At 38.2% G+C, this 22,057-nt stretch overlaps 3 protein-coding genes across 19 annotated transcripts; 1 reads left to right on the top strand and 2 right to left on the bottom strand.

Moving 5' to 3' along the window:
• Positions 1-1,009: 1,009 nt before the first annotated feature.
• Positions 1,010-2,679, bottom strand: LOC137723337 (polyubiquitin). Its single transcript, XM_068462503.1, has one exon. The coding sequence runs from the start codon at positions 2,562-2,564 to the stop codon at positions 1,188-1,190; it is 1,377 nt and encodes a 458-aa protein (XP_068318604.1). The 5' UTR covers positions 2,565-2,679; the 3' UTR covers positions 1,010-1,187.
• Positions 2,680-6,729: 4,050 nt separating this feature from the next.
• LOC137721993 (uncharacterized) lies at positions 6,730-11,866 on the top strand. Its single transcript, XM_068461005.1, has 7 exons — positions 6,730-7,024; positions 7,247-8,040; positions 8,155-8,358; positions 8,404-8,823; positions 9,025-9,238; positions 9,677-9,957; positions 11,408-11,866. Exons 1-7 carry the CDS (start codon positions 6,730-6,732, stop codon positions 11,864-11,866), a joined length of 2,667 nt encoding a protein of 888 aa, XP_068317106.1.
• Positions 11,867-12,466: 600 nt separating this feature from the next.
• On the bottom strand, positions 12,467-20,067 carry LOC137721828 (probable E3 ubiquitin-protein ligase ZFP1). 17 transcript variants are annotated; one of them, XM_068460842.1, is made up of 10 exons: positions 19,947-20,067; positions 19,087-19,192; positions 17,635-18,835; positions 17,465-17,539; positions 15,167-17,246; positions 14,240-14,992; positions 13,760-14,163; positions 13,201-13,299; positions 12,976-13,113; positions 12,467-12,836 (listed from the first exon to the last, which is right to left on the bottom strand). In XM_068460842.1, exons 5-10 carry the CDS (start codon positions 15,264-15,266, stop codon positions 12,687-12,689), a joined length of 1,644 nt encoding a protein of 547 aa, XP_068316943.1. In that variant the 5' UTR covers positions 15,267-17,246; positions 17,465-17,539; positions 17,635-18,835; positions 19,087-19,192; positions 19,947-20,067; the 3' UTR covers positions 12,467-12,686. The 17 variants fall into 17 exon arrangements, with proteins under 17 accessions (XP_068316943.1, XP_068316946.1, XP_068316949.1 ...); XM_068460845.1 differs by having other exon boundaries at positions 15,167-17,145; XM_068460848.1 differs by having other exon boundaries at positions 15,167-16,996.
• Positions 20,068-22,057: the final 1,990 nt, after the last annotated feature.

The raw sequence follows: 22,057 nt of genomic DNA, 5'->3' as shown, positions 1-22,057 counted from the left end.
GGTGTGCATGCTGCATAATGAAAAGCGGCCTGCACAGAATGGCCTAGTCCAATATATCCTGTCAACAACAGACATGGCAGAAGAAAACACAACCAGGCATAAATATGCAATGAGAATTTACTAACAATATACAATCAAAACATCCCATATTGAAGGAATTTACTCACACTATACAATCAAAACAACCCATATTGAAGGAATTTACTAACCATAATTTGAACATTTGAATTACTAATTCACAGAACTCTCACCATAATATACATATATAGCATGAAAGGCAATGTCAGTTGCTTCTATTCTTTAAGATGACAAAAAATATTCTTGAGAAATGCACACAACCAATGACCACATGTGTAGGAATAGACGAATTGACTTTCAGAAGAATAATTTGTTCCATGTTTCACCAGTTCAAAGGATCACAAAGCGAACACGTCCAAAAACATTGAAAGAAGGAAATTATTAAAGAAAACTAAGTAACTTTGCATCCACAACACAAATGGAAAGAAAGGGAAGCACATGAAGATAACAGAACCAAAAATTCCTGATTCACTGTCAAACTGAGATTTATAGAAGATAAAAGAAACCAGCCACAAACCCACAAATGGAACATACTAAATTGGTTTATTGACAAATCAACACTATCACAACACCATCATCACCACAATAACAAAATGAGAGAAACAAAAACAAAGACGGAGAACAAGACGGGGGTAGACTCTTGAAAGAGGGATAGAAACTGCATAGATTACATTATTATGACTCCAAAATAAAATTATAGCACACAAGGGATGTTTCAATCTGTATACTGCAAAGCTACGCATTTAGAAACAGCAAGCAAAATGTTAGCTGTTATCCAATAACTCCTCCTTGAAATAAGAATGATCAATTCACAATTCACGCTGTCACAGCTGCCTTTGAAGAAAAGTTTGGTTCAAAGTTCACCAAGAAGAAGCAAGATAAAAGTTATATACCACATAATAGTTGGAAAGCAAGGGAACTCCCATGTGTGTTTACAGAACTAAGATTATTCATTCATTCCAAACTGAGTTTTGACAAATTAGAAAATGATAACACCACCACAAACCCCAAAAACAGAAAACGACAGACTTGCCAATCAACAAAAAACACCACCATCATTCAACACCTTAACAAAAAAAGAAACAACCATAGCATAACAAAGTTCTCCATCAGAAATCACCACCACGAAGACGAAGGACAAGGTGGAGCGTAGACTCTTTCTGAATATTATAATCGGCAAGGGTACGACCATCCTCGAGCTGTTTCCCAGCGAAGATCAGTCTCTGCTGGTCCGGCGGGATACCCTCCTTGTCCTGAATCTTAGCTTTGACATTGTCAATAGTGTCAGAGCTCTCAACCTCCAGAGTGATCGTCTTTCCTGTCAGTGTCTTCACAAATATCTGCATACCACCACGAAGCCTGAGCACAAGATGAAGAGTCGACTCCTTCTGGATGTTGTAATCCGCCAAGGTCCTCCCGTCCTCCAATTGTTTCCCAGCAAAGATAAGCCTCTGCTGATCAGGAGGAATACCCTCCTTGTCTTGAATCTTCGCCTTCACATTGTCAATCGTATCCGAGCTTTCAACCTCCAGAGTGATAGTCTTCCCGGTAAGAGTCTTCACAAAAATCTGCATACCACCCCTCAATCGAAGGACCAAATGCAAAGTTGACTCCTTTTGGATGTTGTAATCCGCCAGAGTCCTGCCATCTTCCAATTGCTTACCGGCAAAGATCAATCTCTGCTGATCTGGAGGAATACCTTCCTTGTCTTGAATTTTTGCTTTCACGTTATCAATCGTGTCGGAACTCTCGACCTCCAGCGTAATTGTCTTCCCGGTTAGGGTCTTCACGAAAATTTGCATACCACCCCTCAATCGCAGCACCAAGTGGAGAGTCGACTCCTTCTGGATATTGTAATCCGCCAGAGTCCTGCCATCTTCCAATTGCTTGCCGGCGAAGATCAACCGCTGCTGGTCAGGGGGAATGCCCTCCTTATCCTGGATCTTGGCCTTCACGTTATCGATGGTATCAGAGCTCTCGACCTCCAGAGTAATTGTCTTCCCCGTTAGGGTTTTGACAAAAATCTGCATACCTCCTCTCAATCGGAGAACCAAGTGGAGAGTCGACTCCTTCTGGATGTTATAGTCGGCTAGGGTTCGGCCGTCCTCCAATTGCTTGCCGGCGAAGATAAGCCTCTGCTGGTCGGGGGGAATTCCCTCCTTATCCTGGATCTTGGCCTTAACATTATCGATCGTGTCGGAACTCTCGACTTCGAGGGTGATCGTCTTCCCGGTTAGGGTTTTGACAAAGATTTGCATACCTCCCCTGAGGCGAAGCACCAGATGGAGGGTCGATTCCTTCTGGATGTTATAATCGGCGAGGGTCCGGCCGTCCTCGAGCTGCTTTCCGGCGAAGATGAGACGCTGCTGATCGGGAGGGATGCCCTCCTTATCTTGGATCTTAGCCTTAACGTTGTCGATGGTATCGGAGCTCTCGACTTCCAGGGTGATGGTCTTCCCGGTTAGGGTTTTCACAAAGATCTGCATGATTTCAGAAAAGAGGAATTGAAATTCGAGAGGGTTTCGAAAAAGGGATTTGAGAGAGATTTGGGAACGACTTAGAAATTGTTGAGAGAATTGCGAGGAGGAGAAGAGGGCGAGAGGAGTTTATATAGGGAAGATAAACCGACTCTAAATCCTATTTCTTAGTAGGATTCCGGAGAGGACGAGGTATGTGTGGACGAGAAAAGCAGGTGAAGCGAACGGCCCAGATATTTCTAGGTAGCCAAGTGCCAACAATTCTTGACCTCTAATTTTTACTTTTCTTTATTGGATTGGGGAGAGGGTGACGGGTTACTTTCTCTTTTCCTTAGTTTCTTAGTCGCCAAGGTAATTGAATTTCTAATTTGTTTGTCTATTAATTTTCTTAATTCGATTCAATAGTAAAAAATTTGTCAATTTTTATTTATGATCTTCTTCTTTTATTAGGCGGTCAAAAATTGAGAAAGGTGTGGCCAGCGTAGCTTCTTTCAGTTGAACGAGTAGACTACCCTTCCTTTTGCCCCATATTCATATTCAACCGGACTTAAAGTGAAATACAAGTTTTTATAAAAATCATATGAGAGGTAAAATTAGGTATATGAATAGCATCACCCCTTCCCTTTTGTTTGAACTTAGAGATGCTATGTTAACATGTGAGTTATACATGTCAACATCATACAATTAACCGTTAAGAATGTTACTAGAAGACCATCCGACAATTTGCATCATTGACTTTTGAATCTCAAAAAGATGAATAATTTTGTATAGTGCGTGATTAGTGTTAAATAGACAAAAGTGATAGAGAGAATCTTTGCTAGAGAAGAGATCGAAGTGAAACGAGAGCAAAATATCACACTGTTTGTTTTAGTAACTATATGAGACAATGAATGCAGGTAAAGAGAGGGGGAGGTTGGTATTATCCTTGATTTATCCAACATGTCTACTTCAGTGATATTCTTCCCCCACAAAGTTTTATGTTCGAGTTGATTATAAACATTGCAAAATTATACTAGCGACCGACTTAAATCTTGGATTTGCAGATGTGTCCAACCATAACCATTTCTTGGGAAAATCATTGTTTGCTAGTGGTTATGCCTATCTTTCAATGCATTTCAAAGAGCCAATGGGTCTTCAACCGTCATGTATTCACTCTTTAATCCTTCATAGATGTGGTGGCGAATAAAGATCATGACTTTTGCCCGATCTTGGGAGGATGCAAGGTTTCCTTTCTTAATGGTGTCCCCAAAATTTTGTGCCTCAAGATGAACCTTGACATCTACAACCCAGGTAAGGTAGTTCTTTCTAGTGTTGTCATGGGTGACAAAATCAAGCTTTGCCAAATTCACCATTTTCTTTCTCTAAAAAAAAAAAAAGATGTGTAAGAACTTGCAATAATATGGATTCTAGAGAAATGTAGTGTTAGAACTTCTAATTCTTACAAATTTTTATTTTTGAACTTCAGGCTAAACTGATAAGCACTTGAAACTTTAGACTTGAGATTAACATAATTTAGACATTTATTAAAAATTGTTAGGTAGTTAGTAATACTCACTACAAAGAGACTGCCCTCAGTGTCGAGTATTACTACCAAAAAGAAAGAAAATTAACGAGGAGAGCAACTGTACAACACCACTCTCATTAGAATAATGTAGTGTAGAATGAGCGATTATACCACACCATTCAAGTAGCAGGAAAATTAATATGTAGTGCAAGATGGACAATTATACTGCACCATCTAAAATTGCAGTAAAATTAAATATGCAGTGCAGGATGAGCGATTATACTGCACATCTAAACTTGTAGTAAAATTAACATAAATAAACATTGGGTTAGTAATTAGGGGCTACAACAAATAAGAAATAAAAATTATAAGTAATTATTAATTGAGGACTAGGAGAAAGCATGGTGGCAGCAGCTCTTCATTGTGGTGGCGAGGGATCACAAAGCAGGTAAGGAAGAGAAGGAAGAGGAACAATAAGATCCTTATAGGAAACATTTTTCGGCGAAGAAAATGAAAACTCGTTAGGGATAAAGAGTCGTGCTGATAACGTGTTATAAATAGGCAAAAGTGAGAAAGATAACCTTTAGTAGAGATCGAAGTGGTAAGGAGAGCAATCTATCATATTGTTTATTTTCGTAACTGTATCATACAATGAATGTGGGTAAAGATGGAGGATATTATCACTATTTGCTTTTGATCTTGTGTGTAGTTGGATCATACTTCGCATGCTCTTTATATGGAGTCATTTACATACAAAAGTCTACAAGAGAAGTTAATGGATGTTGAAAAGTTATGCCTTTCAACAACAAAAAAATTTGACAACACATCTACACTACTGTTTTTGGTCTTCATTACATTTATTTTCAGTCAAATTATGCGGGCATTCCCACAACTTTTACAACATTAGAAGATTTTAGCCATTTTCGGTTTTATAGATTGGTATTGGTATTGTCCCTTTGAAATGAAGTTTTATGGTCCATTTGTTAAAGAAAAAGTTCTTAGTGGACTAACAAGTTATGATCTAGGGGTGTGTGGATAGCACACTCCTATTTACTTCTCACACACCTCTTATTAATTTATGTCATTTGATTGTCATTAATTCATTCGATTCAAAGGATGTGTGGGAAGTAAAAAGAGATGTGTGGATGTCACACCTTATGACCTATTATGAGGATTTTTTCCCCTCTCTATTTCCCTCCCCTCCTTCCCCTTCTCTCACAGTTTTTTTTTTTCTTCTTTCTCTCTATTTTTTATTTCTCTCTCTACAAAGATGAAATCTTAAGCATTCAAACAGGAGAAGAGGAAAGGAGAAGGAAAAAAAGAGGAAAAAAAATCTTTGTCCATTAAAGAGACGTGTTAACATCAAGACGACACATTCCACATGTTTGCCAGGTTTAATGTGAATGTCATTATTTGGTATTAAGCAATGTTGTAACAAATTAGTTTGAACATTAGCAATCCAAATTGAACACCGCCTGATACTGGTAAAACTTAAGCGAGAGTGACATTTGCTGTAGCATTTTTTTTTCTTTTTTTTTTTTACCAAAAACGTTAGCGGTATTAATTTACCATTTCACAATCATACAAAGTGTCAAATAAATAGATAATTAATCATAAAATCTTAATTGTTGAAAGCCTTGTTTTGCCATGTTCATTAGCAAGATAAAATATAAAAAAATGTCTTCTTGTACTCATAATAAAATTTTGGGTAAATTACACTTTCATACCTCAGGTTTGGGGTCTATTTCAATTCCTAACAACATCTTCAAAACATTTTACTTTCATACCTTAAGTACTGTTTTATTTCAAAATAATACCTCCGTTACATTTTCCATCTATTGATCCGTTAAGTGCGGAAGTGGCTGCCAAATGTATTACACGTGGCAAAAAAAAAATTAAAATTTTATTTTTAAAACCTTAATCTTCAAAAAAATCAAAAAATCAAAAATCAAAAGTTGCAACACATCCCTGCAACCCACCCCGCCCATTATTCCTTCCCCCCAAAACAAAAACCCATTAATCCCCCCCCCCCCCACCCGGGGGCGCCGCCGAAACCCCATCCCTTTCATCATCATCCCCATTCGTTGTCCCTCCTTGCAACCCAAATCCAAAACCACTCCCACCCATCCTCCACATCCTCCTCCACACCCATCCTCCGCGCACCCATCTTCCCATCCCCCCAATCTGTAACCTAGAAAAAGAAGGAAAAAAAAAAAAACCACCCCTTTCTTCTCCCTCCCATCTTCCCTAAATCACTATGCACCCATCCTCCACCTCCTCATCTGCACCCACTACCTGCAACCCAGAAAATAAAAGGACAAAAAAAAATAGCCCATCTCATTTCCCTGCAACCTAGATCCTCCCAATGGATGTGGATTTATGTTATAGCTGTGATTATCTTAATTACAAGCTTAGTTTTTAAATAAGTATTTTGGATTAGTCATGTCAATTGGCTGGTAGTGTTTTGGAAAACAATATATGTAACCAATTGCGGTAGCATTGAGGATATTATTGATTGGAAAATATTAGAAAAATATATCTCTTCTCTCTATATCTCCTTCTTCCCTCTATCCCTCCATTGACACTGCAGCTTGTAGGTTGAGTTGAGTGATTTTTGAGTAGCTGCATATCAATTGGTATCAACCTTCTCGATCCTTGATTCCCTCTTGTATGCCCCGTCACGCTTCGACAACTAGATTCATTGCCATAGACGCTCGTCTCTCTGCCGTTGAGGAACAATTGGCGGATCTCCCCAATTTCATTCTTTCCTCCATCACCACCGCGAATGTTGACCTCAAGGCTTCTCTTTCTGCTGATTTTGAGGCTAAATTAGCCTTCTCCTTCTCGCAATTTCACCATGAGCAATCCTTTCAGGGTGGGGCTGTATCTTCCAATCCCGCTCCAATCATGGCAAATTCTGATCTGGAGACTCCGCGTCAGGCTCTGCATGATCCATTCGACACTGGTGGGGGACAACAGCGACTACAATGGCACTAACGCGTGGATTTTCCACATTTCTCAAAGGGTGATGACCCTCTCAGTTGGATCTATAAGGCGGAATAATATTTTGTTTGTTACAATACTCTAGATTCTCAGAAGGTCCTTACAGCCTCTTTTTACCTGGACAATGAAGCAATGCAGTGGTTTAAATGGCGCGATTGTCTTCATAATACTCCTACCTGAGCAGAATGTACTGGTGAACTTTGCAAGGAGTTTGGGCCTTCCGAATTTGAGGATTGTACAGAAGCTCTTTTCAAATTGCGCCAAACCGGTACTCTTAAGGACTATATCATTGAATTTCATAGACTTGCTAATCGTGCTAGAGATGTAGGCCCTGTGCTCCTTAAGAGTTGTTTCCTTGATGGATTAAAACGTGAATTGATATATGATGTCAAGTTGTTACGACCTGCTATTGTCCATGATGCCATATCCATTGATGTTCAGGTCGATTCTAAGCTATTTGAATTACGTGCGTTCAATCCTCGAATTCTTCCTTCAGCAAAAATTACTTCATTCCCCATACTGCCCCCTAAGCCTAAAACCCCTATGCTTCCATTTCGAAAACTTACTCCCGAGGAGGTTCAGCGCAAGAATGATAAAGGGGAATGTTGGTTTTGTCCTAGGAAGGGGCACAAGTGTGGCCACAAGCAGCTACTTCTATTAGATGTGAGTGAGGAGGGTGATTTATGTGAAGATTTGGATAAGGAGGTATCGGCTGAAATCCAGGGCATGGCACTGAGTGAATATGCATTTTATGGGGTGCAATGCACACGGTCTTTACAAACTATAAAGGTTTTGGGCACTGTTAATAACCACTCAATGCATATACTTTTGGATTCTGGAAGTACGCACAATTTCATTGACTCTAGGCTTCTTAAGACATTAGGGTGTTCTTTGCAAGCAACCAAGCCTTTTGAAGTAATGATTGCTGATGGTGGGAAAATTACGAGCCAAGGGTGTTGTAGGCACATATCATTGGAGGTGGGCGGATATAATTGTCACACTGACTTATTTTCGCTTCTATTGGGGGGTGGTGACTTGGTCTTAGGGGTGTAATGGCTGTCTACTATGAGTCCTGTACTTTGGGATTTTCAGTTACTTACAATGGAGTTCCAGATGGGCATAATGACGTATAAATTGACCCACAATTCACCACCACAGTTGGCAGTTCACGAAATGGCCCTGCAGCAAGTTGATAAGGAGCTCTCTCAATCTAATGTTGGGGTTCTATTGTATTCTTTGGAGTCTAATGAACAGGGAACTGATACTCTTAGTTCTCAACAGGTAGATGAGCTACAGGCAGTTTTGCAACAATTTGATACATTGTTCTAAGTCCCAACTCAGCTACCCCTCCCCCAACATCGAGCACAAGATCACCAAATCCCACTCATTCCTGGTTCAAAGCCCCCAAGTATTAGGCTTTATCATTATGGACCGGCACATAAAGATGAGATTGAGAAGGCGCATGAGCTTCTTAAGTTAAGATTCATACATCCTAGCCACAGCCCATTTTCCTTTCCAGTGTTGTTGGTAAAGAAAAATGACGGAACATGGAGATTATGCATGGATTATAGAGAGTTGAATAGCATCACAGTTAAGGATAAGTACCTCATTCCATTGATTGATGATTTACTTGATGAATTATATGGAGCCAAGTACTTTTCTAAGCTTAATCTCAGATCCGGATACCATCAAATTAGAATGCAAGAGAGTGACATTGCAAAAACAGCTTTTAGAACTCATGACGGACACTATGAGTTTCTGGTAATACCATTTGGCCTTACTAATGCCCCTGCAACATTTCAAAACCTCATGAATGACATCTTCAAGCCCTATTTGAGGAAGTTTATCCTTGTGTTCTTTGATGACATTTTAATCTATAGTGCTAGTTGGAAGGAGCACTTAGTACATTTGCAACAAACACTGGAGATGTTACTCAAGCATCAACTGTTTCTCAAAAAATAGAAGTGTTCATTTGGACAGCAGCAGGTGGAGTATTTGGGTCACATAATGTCCACTGAAAGGGTTTCTGCGGATCCTACCAAAATTAAAGCTATTGCCGATTGGCCTGCACCTAAGAATGTGAAGGAATTGCGGGGATTTCTGGGTTTGACTGGTTATTACAGGAAGTTTGTTCTTGGTTATGGCAAAATCTTCCAACCATTGTACAAACTTATTGGTAAAGACGGATTTCTTAGGACATAAGCCACGAATGAAGCCTTCCAATAGCTAAAACAGACAATGATCTCGCCCCAACTCCTAGCTCTGCCAAACTTTGCAGAGCCATTCATTATAAAGTGTAATGCTTCTGGTGTGGGCATTGGAGCCGTTTTGTAGCAAAAGGGCTGACCTATAGCTTTTGCAAGTCAGACACTTGGTCCTAGAAATCAGGCCTTGTCCACATACGAAAGGGAACTCATTGCAATTATGTATGCAGTTAAAAAATGGCATAGTTATCTCCATAGGCGCCATTTCATCATTAAAACTGACCACAACAGTTTGAAATATTTCTTGAATCAAAGAGAAAACACCCCGTGTCAACAAAAGTGGGTTTCCAAGTTGTTAGGGTTTGATTATGAAGTGCACTATAAACATGGTAAAGAAAATATTGTGGCAGATGCTCTCTCTAGGGCCCTCGGTTCAAATTCCATTCCTAAGCTACCCTTGGAAAAAGACAAGGAAGTGTTAGCTATCACCTACCTCTACTTTAGGTGGTTGGATGAGTTAAGTAAAGATTTAGAACTGGATCCTTGGGTTAAGCCAAAAAAACAAGAAGTTGAAATGCTAGCTCAAAGCACTGGTCAAGGTGTAGTTACCTCTAAGTATCATGTTGACAATGGATTTTTGAAGTACAAAAGGAGAATTGTGTTAGGTGTGGATTCAGTTTGGAGGAAACAGGTATTTGAGGAACATCATTCCACTCCCACGGCAGGTCATGAGGGTGTGTTGAAAACTTATCAGAGGTTGAAAAAAAGGGTTTTATTGGGTTGGGATGAAGAAGGATCTCAAAGCTTGGATATTCGAGTGCAGAATTTGTCAACAGAATAAATACAAAACTATTTCACCGCCTGGGTTATTACAACCCCTTCCAATACCACAGCAAGCATGGATTTCATTTGTGGCCTTCCCTCTTGCAAAGGGAAATCTGTGATTTTGGTGGTAGTGGATAGGCTATCAAAGTATGCACACTTTATATCCTTGGGACACCCTTACACTACTAGCATGGTAGCCCAAGAATTTGTGGAAAATTTCTTTAAGCTACACAGTATGCCTCAAACCATTGTTAGTGACAGGGACACTATTTTCCTCAATGCTTTCTGGAAGGAATTTTTTAAACTGCAAGGTTCAAAGTTGTGTTTGAGCTCAGGGTACCATCCTCAAAGTGATGGCCAAACAGAAGTTGTCAACAGGTGCCTAGAGACTTATCTGTGATGCTTTACTAGTTCTCAACCCAAGAAGTGGCTCCAATGGCTCCCGTGGGCTGAATGGAGCTATAATCCCTCATTTCACACTGCCTCCAAGTTCACTCCCTTTGAAATCGTGTATGGCTTCCCTCCTCCACACATTTCTTTAAAGGCCGAAAGATGCTTTGTATACATATTCATGTAAGTCTTTGAGTGCTCCGGCATTCAATCTAATTAATATTGATTGAACGTCTAATTAGCTTTTACTTAAAATATATTTCTAATAGATCTAATTACAGTACAAAAATCAATTTTTATTTTTTCTTAACCCCCCAGTCAAGAACATAATAGGACGTCTTCCCATTGTTTCATAGAGACAATAGGGAGACGGTAAGGATTAGATCAAAATCAAATGGGAAAGGTGGTGTGGTAAAGAAGGAAAGAAAATAGGGTATGTGATAGATGGTGATCTATCTCCCTTCTATATTTTTATACTTTTTACTTGACTAAATTCATTTAATTAAAGATATAGGGTAAGTGATAGATGGTGATCTATCTCCCTTCTATATTTTTATACTTTTTACTTAACTAAATTCATTTAAATTCATTTAGTTCAGTAAAAAGTATAAAAATATAGAAGGGAGATAGATCACCATCTATCAAATACCCTATTTCTTTCCTTCTTTACCACACCACCTTTCCCATTTGACTTTGATCTAATCCTTACTGTCTCCCTATTGTCTCTATGAAACAATGGGAAGACGTCCTATTATGTTCTTGACTGGGGGGTTAAGAAAAAATAAAAATTGATTTTTGTACTGTAATTAGATCTATTAGAAATATATTTTAAGTAAAAGCCAATTAGACGTTCAATAAATATTAATTAGATTGAATGCCAGAGCACTCAAAGACTTACATGAATATGTATACAAAGCATCTTTCAGCCTTTTCGAAACTATGAAATTGGTATGGCAAAACCGGAGAGTGTGGAACAAGGCATGATTGCTCGAGACAAAATGTTGAAAATGCTTAGAACTAATTTGGCCAACGCGCAGAATAGGATGAAGGTGCAAGCAGACAAACACAGGAGTGAGAGAACCTTTGAGGTGGGAGATTTGGTTTATTTGAAGCTCATTCCCTATCAACTACAATCACTAGCAACTCATGCCTATCACAAACTGCACCCTAAGTTCTATGGTCCATTTGAGGTGTTAGAGAAGGTTGGGGAGGTGGCCTACAAGTTAAAGCTTCCTGAGACCTCCAAGATACACCCAGTTTTCCATGTCAGTTGCTTGAAGAAACACATTAGTCCTGATGTTATTCCGGTGCCATTGTTGCCATTGGTGACTGATGATGGTTTACAGGTCCAAGAACCTATGGCAATGCTGCAGAGAAGGATGTAATTTACCCTAAAATTTTCACTAAAATGTCTAATTATCAACCATGTAAGATTTAAAAACTGAAATGTCATTTGCATATGAGTAATTCAGTAAAATTCATCTCCGCTTGTATCTTAAACTCGACTTTAATGACTGGCAAGTTGTTTACAAATTATTGTTCTCTCATTGTGTAATTTAGCTCAAGCAAAACTAAATATAACCGAATAAAATTGTCACTCTAATTCTCCCCTTGCACACATCTATCAATTTTTGGTCGTCCCCATACATGCATCTATCAATTTTTAGTCGTCTAATTGAATAGTTCAAGGTTCGTTAGATTAGTCAACATTTATATGTTTCGATGCAACAAAAATATATTATTTGTGACAAGTAGTTTTGTTGGTTGGTTAATTGGTCACATTTTATTCATGAAATGGGTTGGGTTGGGTTGGCATTAGGCTGGATACAGAATAAAATCAAAGAAAACAAAGTGAGAAAACCAAAACCAACAAACCAGATTTCGTCTTTCCCTTCTTTTTTCTTAAGGTTTATCCCTTTTCATCATAAACTAGCTAGCTTCTCAGTTTTAAAAGGAAAGATTCAGATGAATGGACTCATAAAACAAAAATAAAAAAATAAATCCATCCACTAAAGCCCCATACAGAACAAGAGTTGCAAAAAGGCTTCACAACATTTAAATTGAAGCCTGAAACAAATAAATTTAAATTGGCTAACATTCTCTTTAAATTATACGCAACAAGTTTGCTTCCCCCGTTTTCGGGATTATCTCTAAATATATATACAAGAATGGAAATATAATGAAGCCGCTAGCAATGCGATTAAATTATTTCTCCTTCATATTATCAGGAAGAACACAACCTTTGCAGATTGGACAAGAGTTTTTCATTGACAACCACTTCTTGATGCAGCTCACATGGTAATCGTGACCGCAACTTTTCAGCGCACCAACATCATCCCTGTCATTGTACTCTTCCTGTCAATTAGGGAAAAATGCTAATTAGTTTTTCAGCAGTTAAGTAATTTATCGTCGAATTGGTCTAAAAGGCTTAAGATAAAACCGCACGAACTGAAAGTGCAATCTCATAATTTCCGGTTTCAAGTGTTACTCTTACCAGGCAAATTGCACATGAGACTTCCTCCTGGATTTGATCTGATGAACAATATATTGTTTCTGTCAAACACTTCGGTATCAGATCTTCAGACAAGCCTGTGCTCACATTCCCAATTGTTTCGCCAAGTGCGAGGAGTTCCTGTTTGTTCGGACATTTCAAGAAATTCAGAATACATGAAAGTCCGTAGGAAGAGCAAAATAATAAAGGCAGGAATATCAATGTTACCTCATAACTCATGTTGTCTATGTCCAGCCTCATATCTCTATGATGATCAAGCATATTTCTGGACCCATAAAAGGCTGGGCGTTCCACAGTCATAAAACCCTGCAGTGGTAAATGAACAATTGGCTCATCCGTATTCAGTGCTAAACAAGATTTACGCTATACAAAAGAATTTTATTAGCTTTATCAAATTTCAAAAGCTTTAATTAACAATAAAATAAGTTTCATAAGAGCATATTGTCCATAGTCACATGGATCGCTTGCGAACATGTTAGTAACACCAGTCCATACAGATGTACGAACCTGATTAAACAAGAGCTTGAATCTCATGTTTAAGTTATAGGTTCTCAAAAGTCAAAACAGAATGCACAATAGCTATCGGCTATGCATTTTCAGATTTTTAAGTGCTCAGAACTAGCTTGAATAGTTATGGTGGAAAGTACACAACAATACGTATGCACTGATTGGGAAAACGGCAAAGCATTTTCTGACTATCACAAACAAGCTGCAACCTTCTTGAAAATAACAAGACATGCTAACATGCAGCGATTGAACTACATACCTCAGAAGTAAACCGCTCCTGGAGAGCAGACGCTTCAGGGACTCGGTATCTATCATTAGACATCCTCAATCTACCACTCCTGTCATTATGACGCCACCCAACAGAGGCCACTGGCCTAGGATGTCTTGGGTAATTTTCTGGCATCAGCTGCAATCCTTCATCTGAATGTGCTACATGTCCTAATCGCAAGTTGCTTGAAGAAGCCCTGAAGGCTGGGGTAGATCTTTGAGAGTAGGTACTGCGAACACCCCTTACAGTTGGGGCTAAGGCACCAGGATAACTTTGAGGGACCGCATTACTTCTGCTCAACATGAAATCATGATGGTATAACCCAGTATCCGTAGAAGCATTACCACTACTTCCCACAAGGAAGTGGTTCGGATCGTGACCGAAACCACTTGAATCTGCAATTTAAAAGAAATCAATCAGTAAAAAGTAGCATGACCCTGGACACAAGACACAAATGAACCAAAAACTAACCTGGAGCTATAATCCTTCCATGAGGAGCCACACTAATATGGTTCCACTCATTGGTCAAACCAGTGGAACCCTGACCAGAGAGATCCATTGTACTAGAATGGTCAATAGGGAGATTTGTAGAATAAGAAGTGTGCAAAGGATTGGTCGATAAATGTGTCCTCGCTAGGTTGGACTCCAAATCATGTTCAGACCGGCTTCTCACATTTCTCATGGATCCTTCACCCCTAATTGAGAGTCCACTCCCTCTATAGCTGGGGCCCATAGAAATGTGATCCCAAGGCACGTGTGAGGTATCCATGTTTACTTTCTCCTGCTGCAACTCTGAAGATCTAGGGAGCTCAGAGGAACTACTTCCAGCACTATAGTATCTGCTGGTGCTGCCTCTCTCAGATACTGAAGGGATCCCTGGGCTTTTTCTCTTGTGAGGACCTCTTCCGTTGCTCACTGTAAGATCAACAAAACTACCCTCAACACCATGGAATGTACGCCGGTCATAACTAGAAGAAGGTGCATGGTGAGCATAATTCCCACTGGACATGCCAAAGGTACCAGCACTTATTGGATGCTGAAAAGGGTCATGAGATGGACCAGTAGCATCAGGTTGATAATGTGGTACATCAATATTGTGGTTCATGGAAGAGTACCCATATGACCTCGGAGCCGGGTTCCAATTTGAAGCAAAAGGCGCTCCATCTATAAACATATTTTCTACAGGATAAAAGAAAGAACCGTTCTCCCCAGAGCCAGCCTGGCCTGCAGTATTTGGTCCAAAATCAGATACAGTTAATCACGAATACAAAAGATATTCCACAGATCAGATATTCAAGGTAAATACACTCAAAACTCATAAATGACCAAAAAATTTTTGCAATTATAGACCAGAAAAAAGGAAAAAAAGAATATACTCGAGGAAAATAAAGACAGTACCTAAATGCCCAAAAGGTTCTTCCGTATTCATATGATTCCAATTCTGATCATTTTCATTTTCAAAAACATGAGATGTGCTGAACTGATGTCTATGCCCCATAACTTTCGTCAGCTTACAGCCACGAACAAGTTATGAGCTGGAAATAGAATCTACCAAATAAAACCACAACCTGCACAAAGAAGGGAAAGGCACCTCAAAACATAGAAAAGTAACTTCATTACTTTTCAGACTGCGAAAGTCACAATACGCATGCAGGAATCATAAAATATTGGACAAATAACAAAGGAATGAGAGCAGTGCTGCAGGTTCCCCTACGTACTTTAATTCCAAAACAAGGGCAACATCTTTTAACTTTCTTTGTTATTCTCAAATCTCAACACAACTTCAACCAAACTTGAAATTACTTGTGTGAAAGTAAGCTGGTATTGATAAATAATAAAATAAAACATATTTTTGTACAAATACAGTGCAAGTAGTAAGTAACCAGAATGTTTAAAGTTAGAAGATAGCAGAAACAGATAAATACTAAAAGATCAAAATTATTGACCAAAGAGGACATATTTGTATAATTAAAGAAAATCACAAAATACCAACGAAGGCCGACTAAACAGATTTAAAGTCTAATGAGCATTGAGCAAGTAAAAAGGGCAACTATATAACAGCATCCTCAAAAGTTTTAAGGATTTTGAAAAGATCCAAGATTTTCCAACATCAACCTAAGAATGTCGCATCAAAACTTTAGTTTCAGAAGATACATCTAAATAAATGTCACTTATAAAAATTTATTTATTTAAAAATGAAAAATATATTAGTATTAATTTCTGCACGCCTTTACCCCAAATCAGCGCTGTATCCAACAAAGATTTTCTTGAAACGTCACCATTATTAGATACTTCTAAGGTTAATCATGCATGCAAATCCCTTCTTTCAACATTTTGCATTTATAACACATGGAGGCCCACATCTAGGCCACTACAGTAAGAAGTTAGAACTGTTAGCCATAAACTCTTGATAAGTAGCCCATTACAAAAATATTGATTGTAATAAGTATTTTACTTTTCTAAACAAGCAAACGAGAATTCTTGTGTAACTCAGAGTGTGGATGGGAGAAAGGAATCAGCATCCTCATACAAATTACATTAAAGAAATTGCCTTCAGCTCTTTCACAAGATAAGAAAAGAACCATCGAACCAAAGCCAGATAAGAAAAGAACCCTCAAACCAAAGCCAGACAGGTTTCAATGAAATTAAAACTGGTCATCAAGTTCCAAAAACTGAAGAGGGCAACCAACACAGACGTAGATAAATTTAACTTCTAGAGATGGGCAAAGGAAAATGCAGTTTATTTAAACAAATTATTCCAGCAAGTTCCACCTTCACATACCAATCGAAAAATTTCAAAATAGTTTGACTAAGTACGAAAAATATGCCACAACATCACCAAATAGTTACTCGACCAGGAGTCCTGCCTATAAATATGGTTTCACACTTTGACACACCAATCTCTGTTCTATTCAAGGCCAATACTGAAGTAAAAGTCATGATTTGTTCTGCTTAAAACAATTGTGCTGCAGAGGATCTGTGAAGCCTAATTACGCAAAGGCTAGCACCCTATATCACTGTCAACCAATTCCCTTGACACTTGCATTCCTCTCCAATAAGATGGCTTTTCCAATGATAATAGGGAGAGCCATTTTTTTCTGAGGGATAAAAAGGAATGGAAAGTGTAAAGAAACAATTAGCTGAAAGTGAGATGTGAAAGATGGAATCAGGACCTTCCTTGAAGATATTACCTGCGTTTGGACTTTGAATGACAGGATTAGAGATCACCTAGCAGGTGTAAAGATGTAACAATCTCAATAACACACTATATTGATTTTTAAACTATTTCTTGATATCCAAATATCAACAGGAGAATTTTAGAATATATAAACTAAGACCAGAAAACCCACTACCAGATGGCCCCTCGCCTCCAAATTCTGAAAAAAAAAAAGGCACAGTTCTTAATACTTTCAGCCCTAAAGACGTTTAAAAAGATGCTCTCATCAAGGTTAAAGGTTGGAACTGTTCCAGATGAAAGCTGAAAATATTATGAATGAAAGGTACAATTAGTATATTATAGAATATGTTGAGATGAAAAAAGTAAAATAAATGGAAGAGAGCCTTTGTAGATTGATTGTAAAAAATACATACTATACCATTACTGTTTTAAACAATTTTTTAAAACTAGGTAATCAAGTAATTAAACATAAATCAATAATACAAAATTTGTCAAAGTTATATTCCCGCCTACAATACCTTTCTATCATGTAAAATACCAAGATGAGGTTAAGTCACTGAACAGAAAGTAACACTAGATATAAACTCTGAAAACTGTCAAACCACAAGATCAAGTTAGTATAACCATCAAATATATGTATTGCTTAAACCTGGAGCCTTCTCTGTCTACAAAAAGTTTCTACACTTACAAAATCCCACAGCCCAATATGAAGAGAATCTTCGTCCGAAGACTTAAAGGGTGTTGTCGTCACATCATACGCATCTTGAGACATTTGGCACTTGAAGCTATAGAGTACACATAGTCGGTATACTTGCACTCTAAAAGATAGGCTTGGAGATCTCCGAAGAAAGGATATTAGTATTTGCAAAACTCTCTCTCCACAGAGGCTCCTCAGCAAGATGATGTCCTAAAAAGTAACCAGGATATTCTCATAATCTCAAATCTGGAAAATTTTATTCATGTGGAATACAGAAAAGAAACTGTACACGAGTCAAGGGTGCCATCCACCCGATAACCTATGCCAATCTGAAGAAACCCCAACCACCAATTATGAGTTAGAAGCCCACTACCTCCCATCCAGGTATGACATGTACAAGACCCCAACTACTCACTCCACCCAGTTAGCCTACACAAATCTTAGGGCACCAAGCTCTGTGTATCAGTGCTACAAACATCAGCTCCTCAGAGTTCTTAGTGATGGTTTTTCCTTACTCACGGGCAAATCATCCACCACAAGGGTAATGATAAGTGGCACTAGAAAACTCCACATTCAAACCAAACTACATGGTTCCGTCTCATCACCTGAGCACAAGATTCTCCAGATATGGTATGTATCAATGTATCAAAAGCTGGTCCGTATGTTTGCCATCCATTGACAACTCCTAAGCACACAATCATCAGTATATCCATCAGCTCACTGCTCTATTTGACACCAACATACAGAAACATCATAGAGGTAACTCCAAATCCTAGGAAAATGAGAAGAATGAATTGACCACAGAGACTTTACGTAGTCAATTGAATTTTCCCAATGCATTATATTATAGCCAACCTCTCCATCACCTTAGTATGCATAATGTAAACACAAGTAAGATCCTGTGTGCTTAGTTTAGATCAAAGACCTCCCTAAACAGCATTGAACTCTGACTTTTTCCATCAGTAAAAAGAGGGCCAGGCATTATCGATCTAAAAACCATGGCACTATCACCATCAAGGCTACATTTTTTCTATCTCAAATATGGCCTCCACTAGGTCAGGTGGATAGACCTAGTTAAAGTGACATCCAGTTCATTAGTAGTTGAGCAAGTAAAAACGAAGTCTTTAGTAGTTAGTACCATATACTGTGCTCGCACAAAACTACAGCTGGCAGCAGATCGTACCAATAAATCCTGAAGAAAAGACAAGGCTTGAATTGAGATCCTTTTTATAGAAGAAGAATTGATCAAAAAGTCCCTGCAACACTATTCATAATTCAGAGAATGAAAGGAACTAAACCCCCCCCCCCCCCCCAAACCCACACACACCACAAAAACACACATTGCCAACACAAAAAAACAGTAACGTAAACCATCATGTACAAATATTGACCACCATACTGAACCGCAAACCTTAGAAGGATATGGCTCTAAGAAACTCTCACCTGCAGATGCAGTTGTATCACCTCTCAGAACTTGGGTAATAATTTTCCTCTCAGTCGAACTCAACACGAGCATGCAATAACGATACACGACCAGCACAACCAAAACCTGCATAATAAGAACGGTCTAAACCTAGTCGATGCTAAGGTAATCCAGAATGAACAATTTATTATCTAAAAACTCTCTAATCCACCAAGCAAACCTCGGTCTAAACTAAACCGCAGGGAAGGTATAACCATTTTCTTCGAAACAGTATTTGAGACCCTGATATTAGTTACAAAGCAAAATCATTCTCCCTGAATAAATAATAACCGATGAGCGTGACTTTACGATTGCAATAACCATCACTATCATAATGGTCATCATATTATCCGCCCACCCGGGTTCATTACATACATGCTGGAACTATTATACAACAGAATAAAACCAAACAACCACAATTCACAGCTCCATTTTACACAATACAGCATCCACATTAACACAAAATAAAAATTACCCAAAAATCACAAATTCCTAAACAAAGGGTAGACAGATATATATATATATATATATATATATATATAGATGTGTATGTATGTGTGTGTATATATATATATAACAATTTTATATAGCAGCACCACCAAACAAGCAAACCTCAACGATCAGAGACCAGAAACGGCACCACAACAACAACAATCAGAAACGCAGAACAAGAATCGATCGAGAAAACGACGATCGGACCTCAAAAATTAAACTTCAAAAAAAATTAACAAAAATGTGAAGAAATTATAAAAAATAAAAAATAAAAATCGTGCAGAAACAATAAAACGACGATCAAGCTCGGGAAACTGAAATAGTTCAGAAAATGAAGGAAAAGTCGTACCTTTGAAGTCGATGAACGGCTGGTTCTTTCTCAAAGGAACAAACTTATAGAGAGAGAGAGAGAGAGAGAGAGAGAGAGAGTTGTGCTGTTGAGGAACGAGAGAGATGAATAAAGCGGTAGGGTGCGTTGTATGCAGAAAATAAGAGGAGGAAAAATTGTCTGGACTGCCCAACAATTTACCTGATACCGGCATAAGCCGTATTTAAATTTTAATATTACTCTACACCCGAAACGCTGTCGTAGTGTACAAGTTAATGTGAAAATTCGCCTGGGGATAAGAATCATTCGTGATTGCTCAGGGGCATTACGAATTATTTTATTTATTTATTATTAGAAAATGGTAGGATGCTTTTATCCCAACTAGTTCCAAGCTTCCTTCCTACTTCCAAGCACGAGCGAGTCGTGGATGCCGTGTTTGAGGTCACCGAACGCGTAGCGCATGGTCTTTCTTTGTGTATTTACGTTTCTTTTTATTCAAAATACTTGGGTGTTTCGAAAATCTAATACTCTGAATGTTTTAATTGTAAAATTTAAATTTTATATTTTTAACCAAACATTTTAACTAGAGTATCGGTTACTCCAAAGCAAACTTTTTTCTTTTTATGAGAAAATTGTAGCAATGATCCTTTAACCTTAATCCAATTAGAGCAATAGTCTTTCAATTAAAAATTCATGACCATTGGTCTCTTAACTCCTCAAAACGTGCAGCTATAGTCTTTTTCGTCAACTCTGTCAGAATTTTCGTTAAAACGAGTCATGTTGGAAAAATCCTTGCTACAATTGAGTAAAAATTGAGAGACTATTTCTCCCATTGGTTTAAAGTGGAGGGATTATTTCTCCAATTTTCTCATTTAATTTCCCACATTTGCCCCTTAATTCGGTCCCACATGGATGACACGTGACTCATTTTGATAGAAGGTTTAACGAAGTTGACGAAAATGACTATAGTTGCACATTTTGATGAGTTAAGATACCAATGATCCTGAATTTTTAGTTAAGGTATCATTGCTCCAATTGAGATTAAGGGACCACTTGACACACCCTGACCCGGAACGTCCACTTGGACTCTGAATCGAGTTGTGTTGGCCAACACCTAGAAGGTGACGAAACCATAAAATGTAGTGTGTTGGAATATGTGAATAAATTTAAACCAAAAAATGCCTAAATATAAGAGTGCACTGTGAGCAGGAATGAACTCATTTCACATGTGATGTTAAAGCATAAGTACAATACAGTACAGTAAGATAGGGTGAGAATTATACCATCGAAGGTAATCGCTTACACCAAGATTTGCCAAGAATCCTCATTGATAAGAAAACTCAGCTACTAAAACCTGGAATGACGAAAAATAAGGGTGAGTGGGCTTGAAAAATAAAGTTTTAATAAAAACCTTTGAAAACGTTATAATCCCTCGCCGTAAAACATGTATAGTTTCCAAGATATACATACTACATATAGTATGAAAATACTCACCGTAGCCTGCAAAATATGAAGATATCAATACAGCACAATAGTTCATATATAAGTGCATGACGTCAATAATCGTATACTTTCGCATAAGCAAACCTATCAAACCAAGTGTTTATCGACACATGCTAACACACGAGTTCATACAGAGTTATTCTGACATGAACATGACTGGATATAATAATGATATACGTTTTAGTGCTACAATCACGTGAAGACTGGCGTTATTCACGGTCACATACGAGTCGAAGTTGCCTATTGCAACCTGTATGACAGGATTATCACTTACTTGGATCCAAGGCGAGTGTGTGGTATAGATGTGAACATACACGTGAAATATTGGCCCTAGCCCTAGACGAGCACTAACATTGGTGCAGCAAACGATGAGCATAAAACATAAATATAGTCATGCCATAGTGGTTCGATAGTTCTAATCAACATAATATCATTCATAGCCATAGGTATAATCATGGCATCAATAAACATACGCTTACATGTGCATCCTGTAGGATTTATGATCACTTCGTAATTTTCCGTTATTTCGCTAATTCTTATAAGCATTAGTCTAAGTACGGATCTCTTTCAATGTATAAATGGAAACTAAAAAATACGTATATACTATATAAAAGAAAATATTCACTCAC

The sequence above is a fragment of the Pyrus communis genome, chromosome 17 (assembly GCF_963583255.1).
Source record: "Pyrus communis chromosome 17, drPyrComm1.1, whole genome shotgun sequence".
NCBI classification, from domain to species: Eukaryota; Viridiplantae; Streptophyta; class Magnoliopsida; order Rosales; family Rosaceae; genus Pyrus; species Pyrus communis.
The sequence above is the reverse complement of the archived record's forward strand: the minus strand, read 5'-3'. Positions and strand labels throughout refer to the sequence as shown.

What these genes read in the sequence shown, in the direction of transcription:
- LOC137723337 (XM_068462503.1), bottom strand. Translation starts at nt 2,564, where the DNA reads ATGCAGATCTTTGTGAAAACCCTAACCGGGAAGACCATCACCCTGGAA.
- LOC137721828 (XM_068460841.1), bottom strand. Translation starts at nt 15,266, where the DNA reads ATGGGGCATAGACATCAGTTCAGCACATCTCATGTTTTTGAAAATGAA. An exon ending in AGAACCTTTTGGGCATTTAG is followed by an intron (nt 14,993 to 15,166) that starts GTACTGTCTTTA and finishes CAAATACTGCAG; the next exon opens with GCCAGGCTGGCTCTGGGGAG. An exon ending in TGGAAGGATTATAGCTCCAG is followed by an intron (nt 14,164 to 14,239) that starts GTTAGTTTTTGG and finishes TTTAAATTGCAG; the next exon opens with ATTCAAGTGGTTTCGGTCAC.
- LOC137721993 (XM_068461005.1), top strand. Translation starts at nt 6,730, where the DNA reads ATGCCCCGTCACGCTTCGACAACTAGATTCATTGCCATAGACGCTCGT. An exon ending in ACGGACACTATGAGTTTCTG is followed by an intron (nt 8,824 to 9,024) that starts GTAATACCATTT and finishes CTCAAAAAATAG; the next exon opens with AAGTGTTCATTTGGACAGCA. An exon ending in ACCATTGTACAAACTTATTG is followed by an intron (nt 9,239 to 9,676) that starts GTAAAGACGGAT and finishes ATATTGTGGCAG; the next exon opens with ATGCTCTCTCTAGGGCCCTC.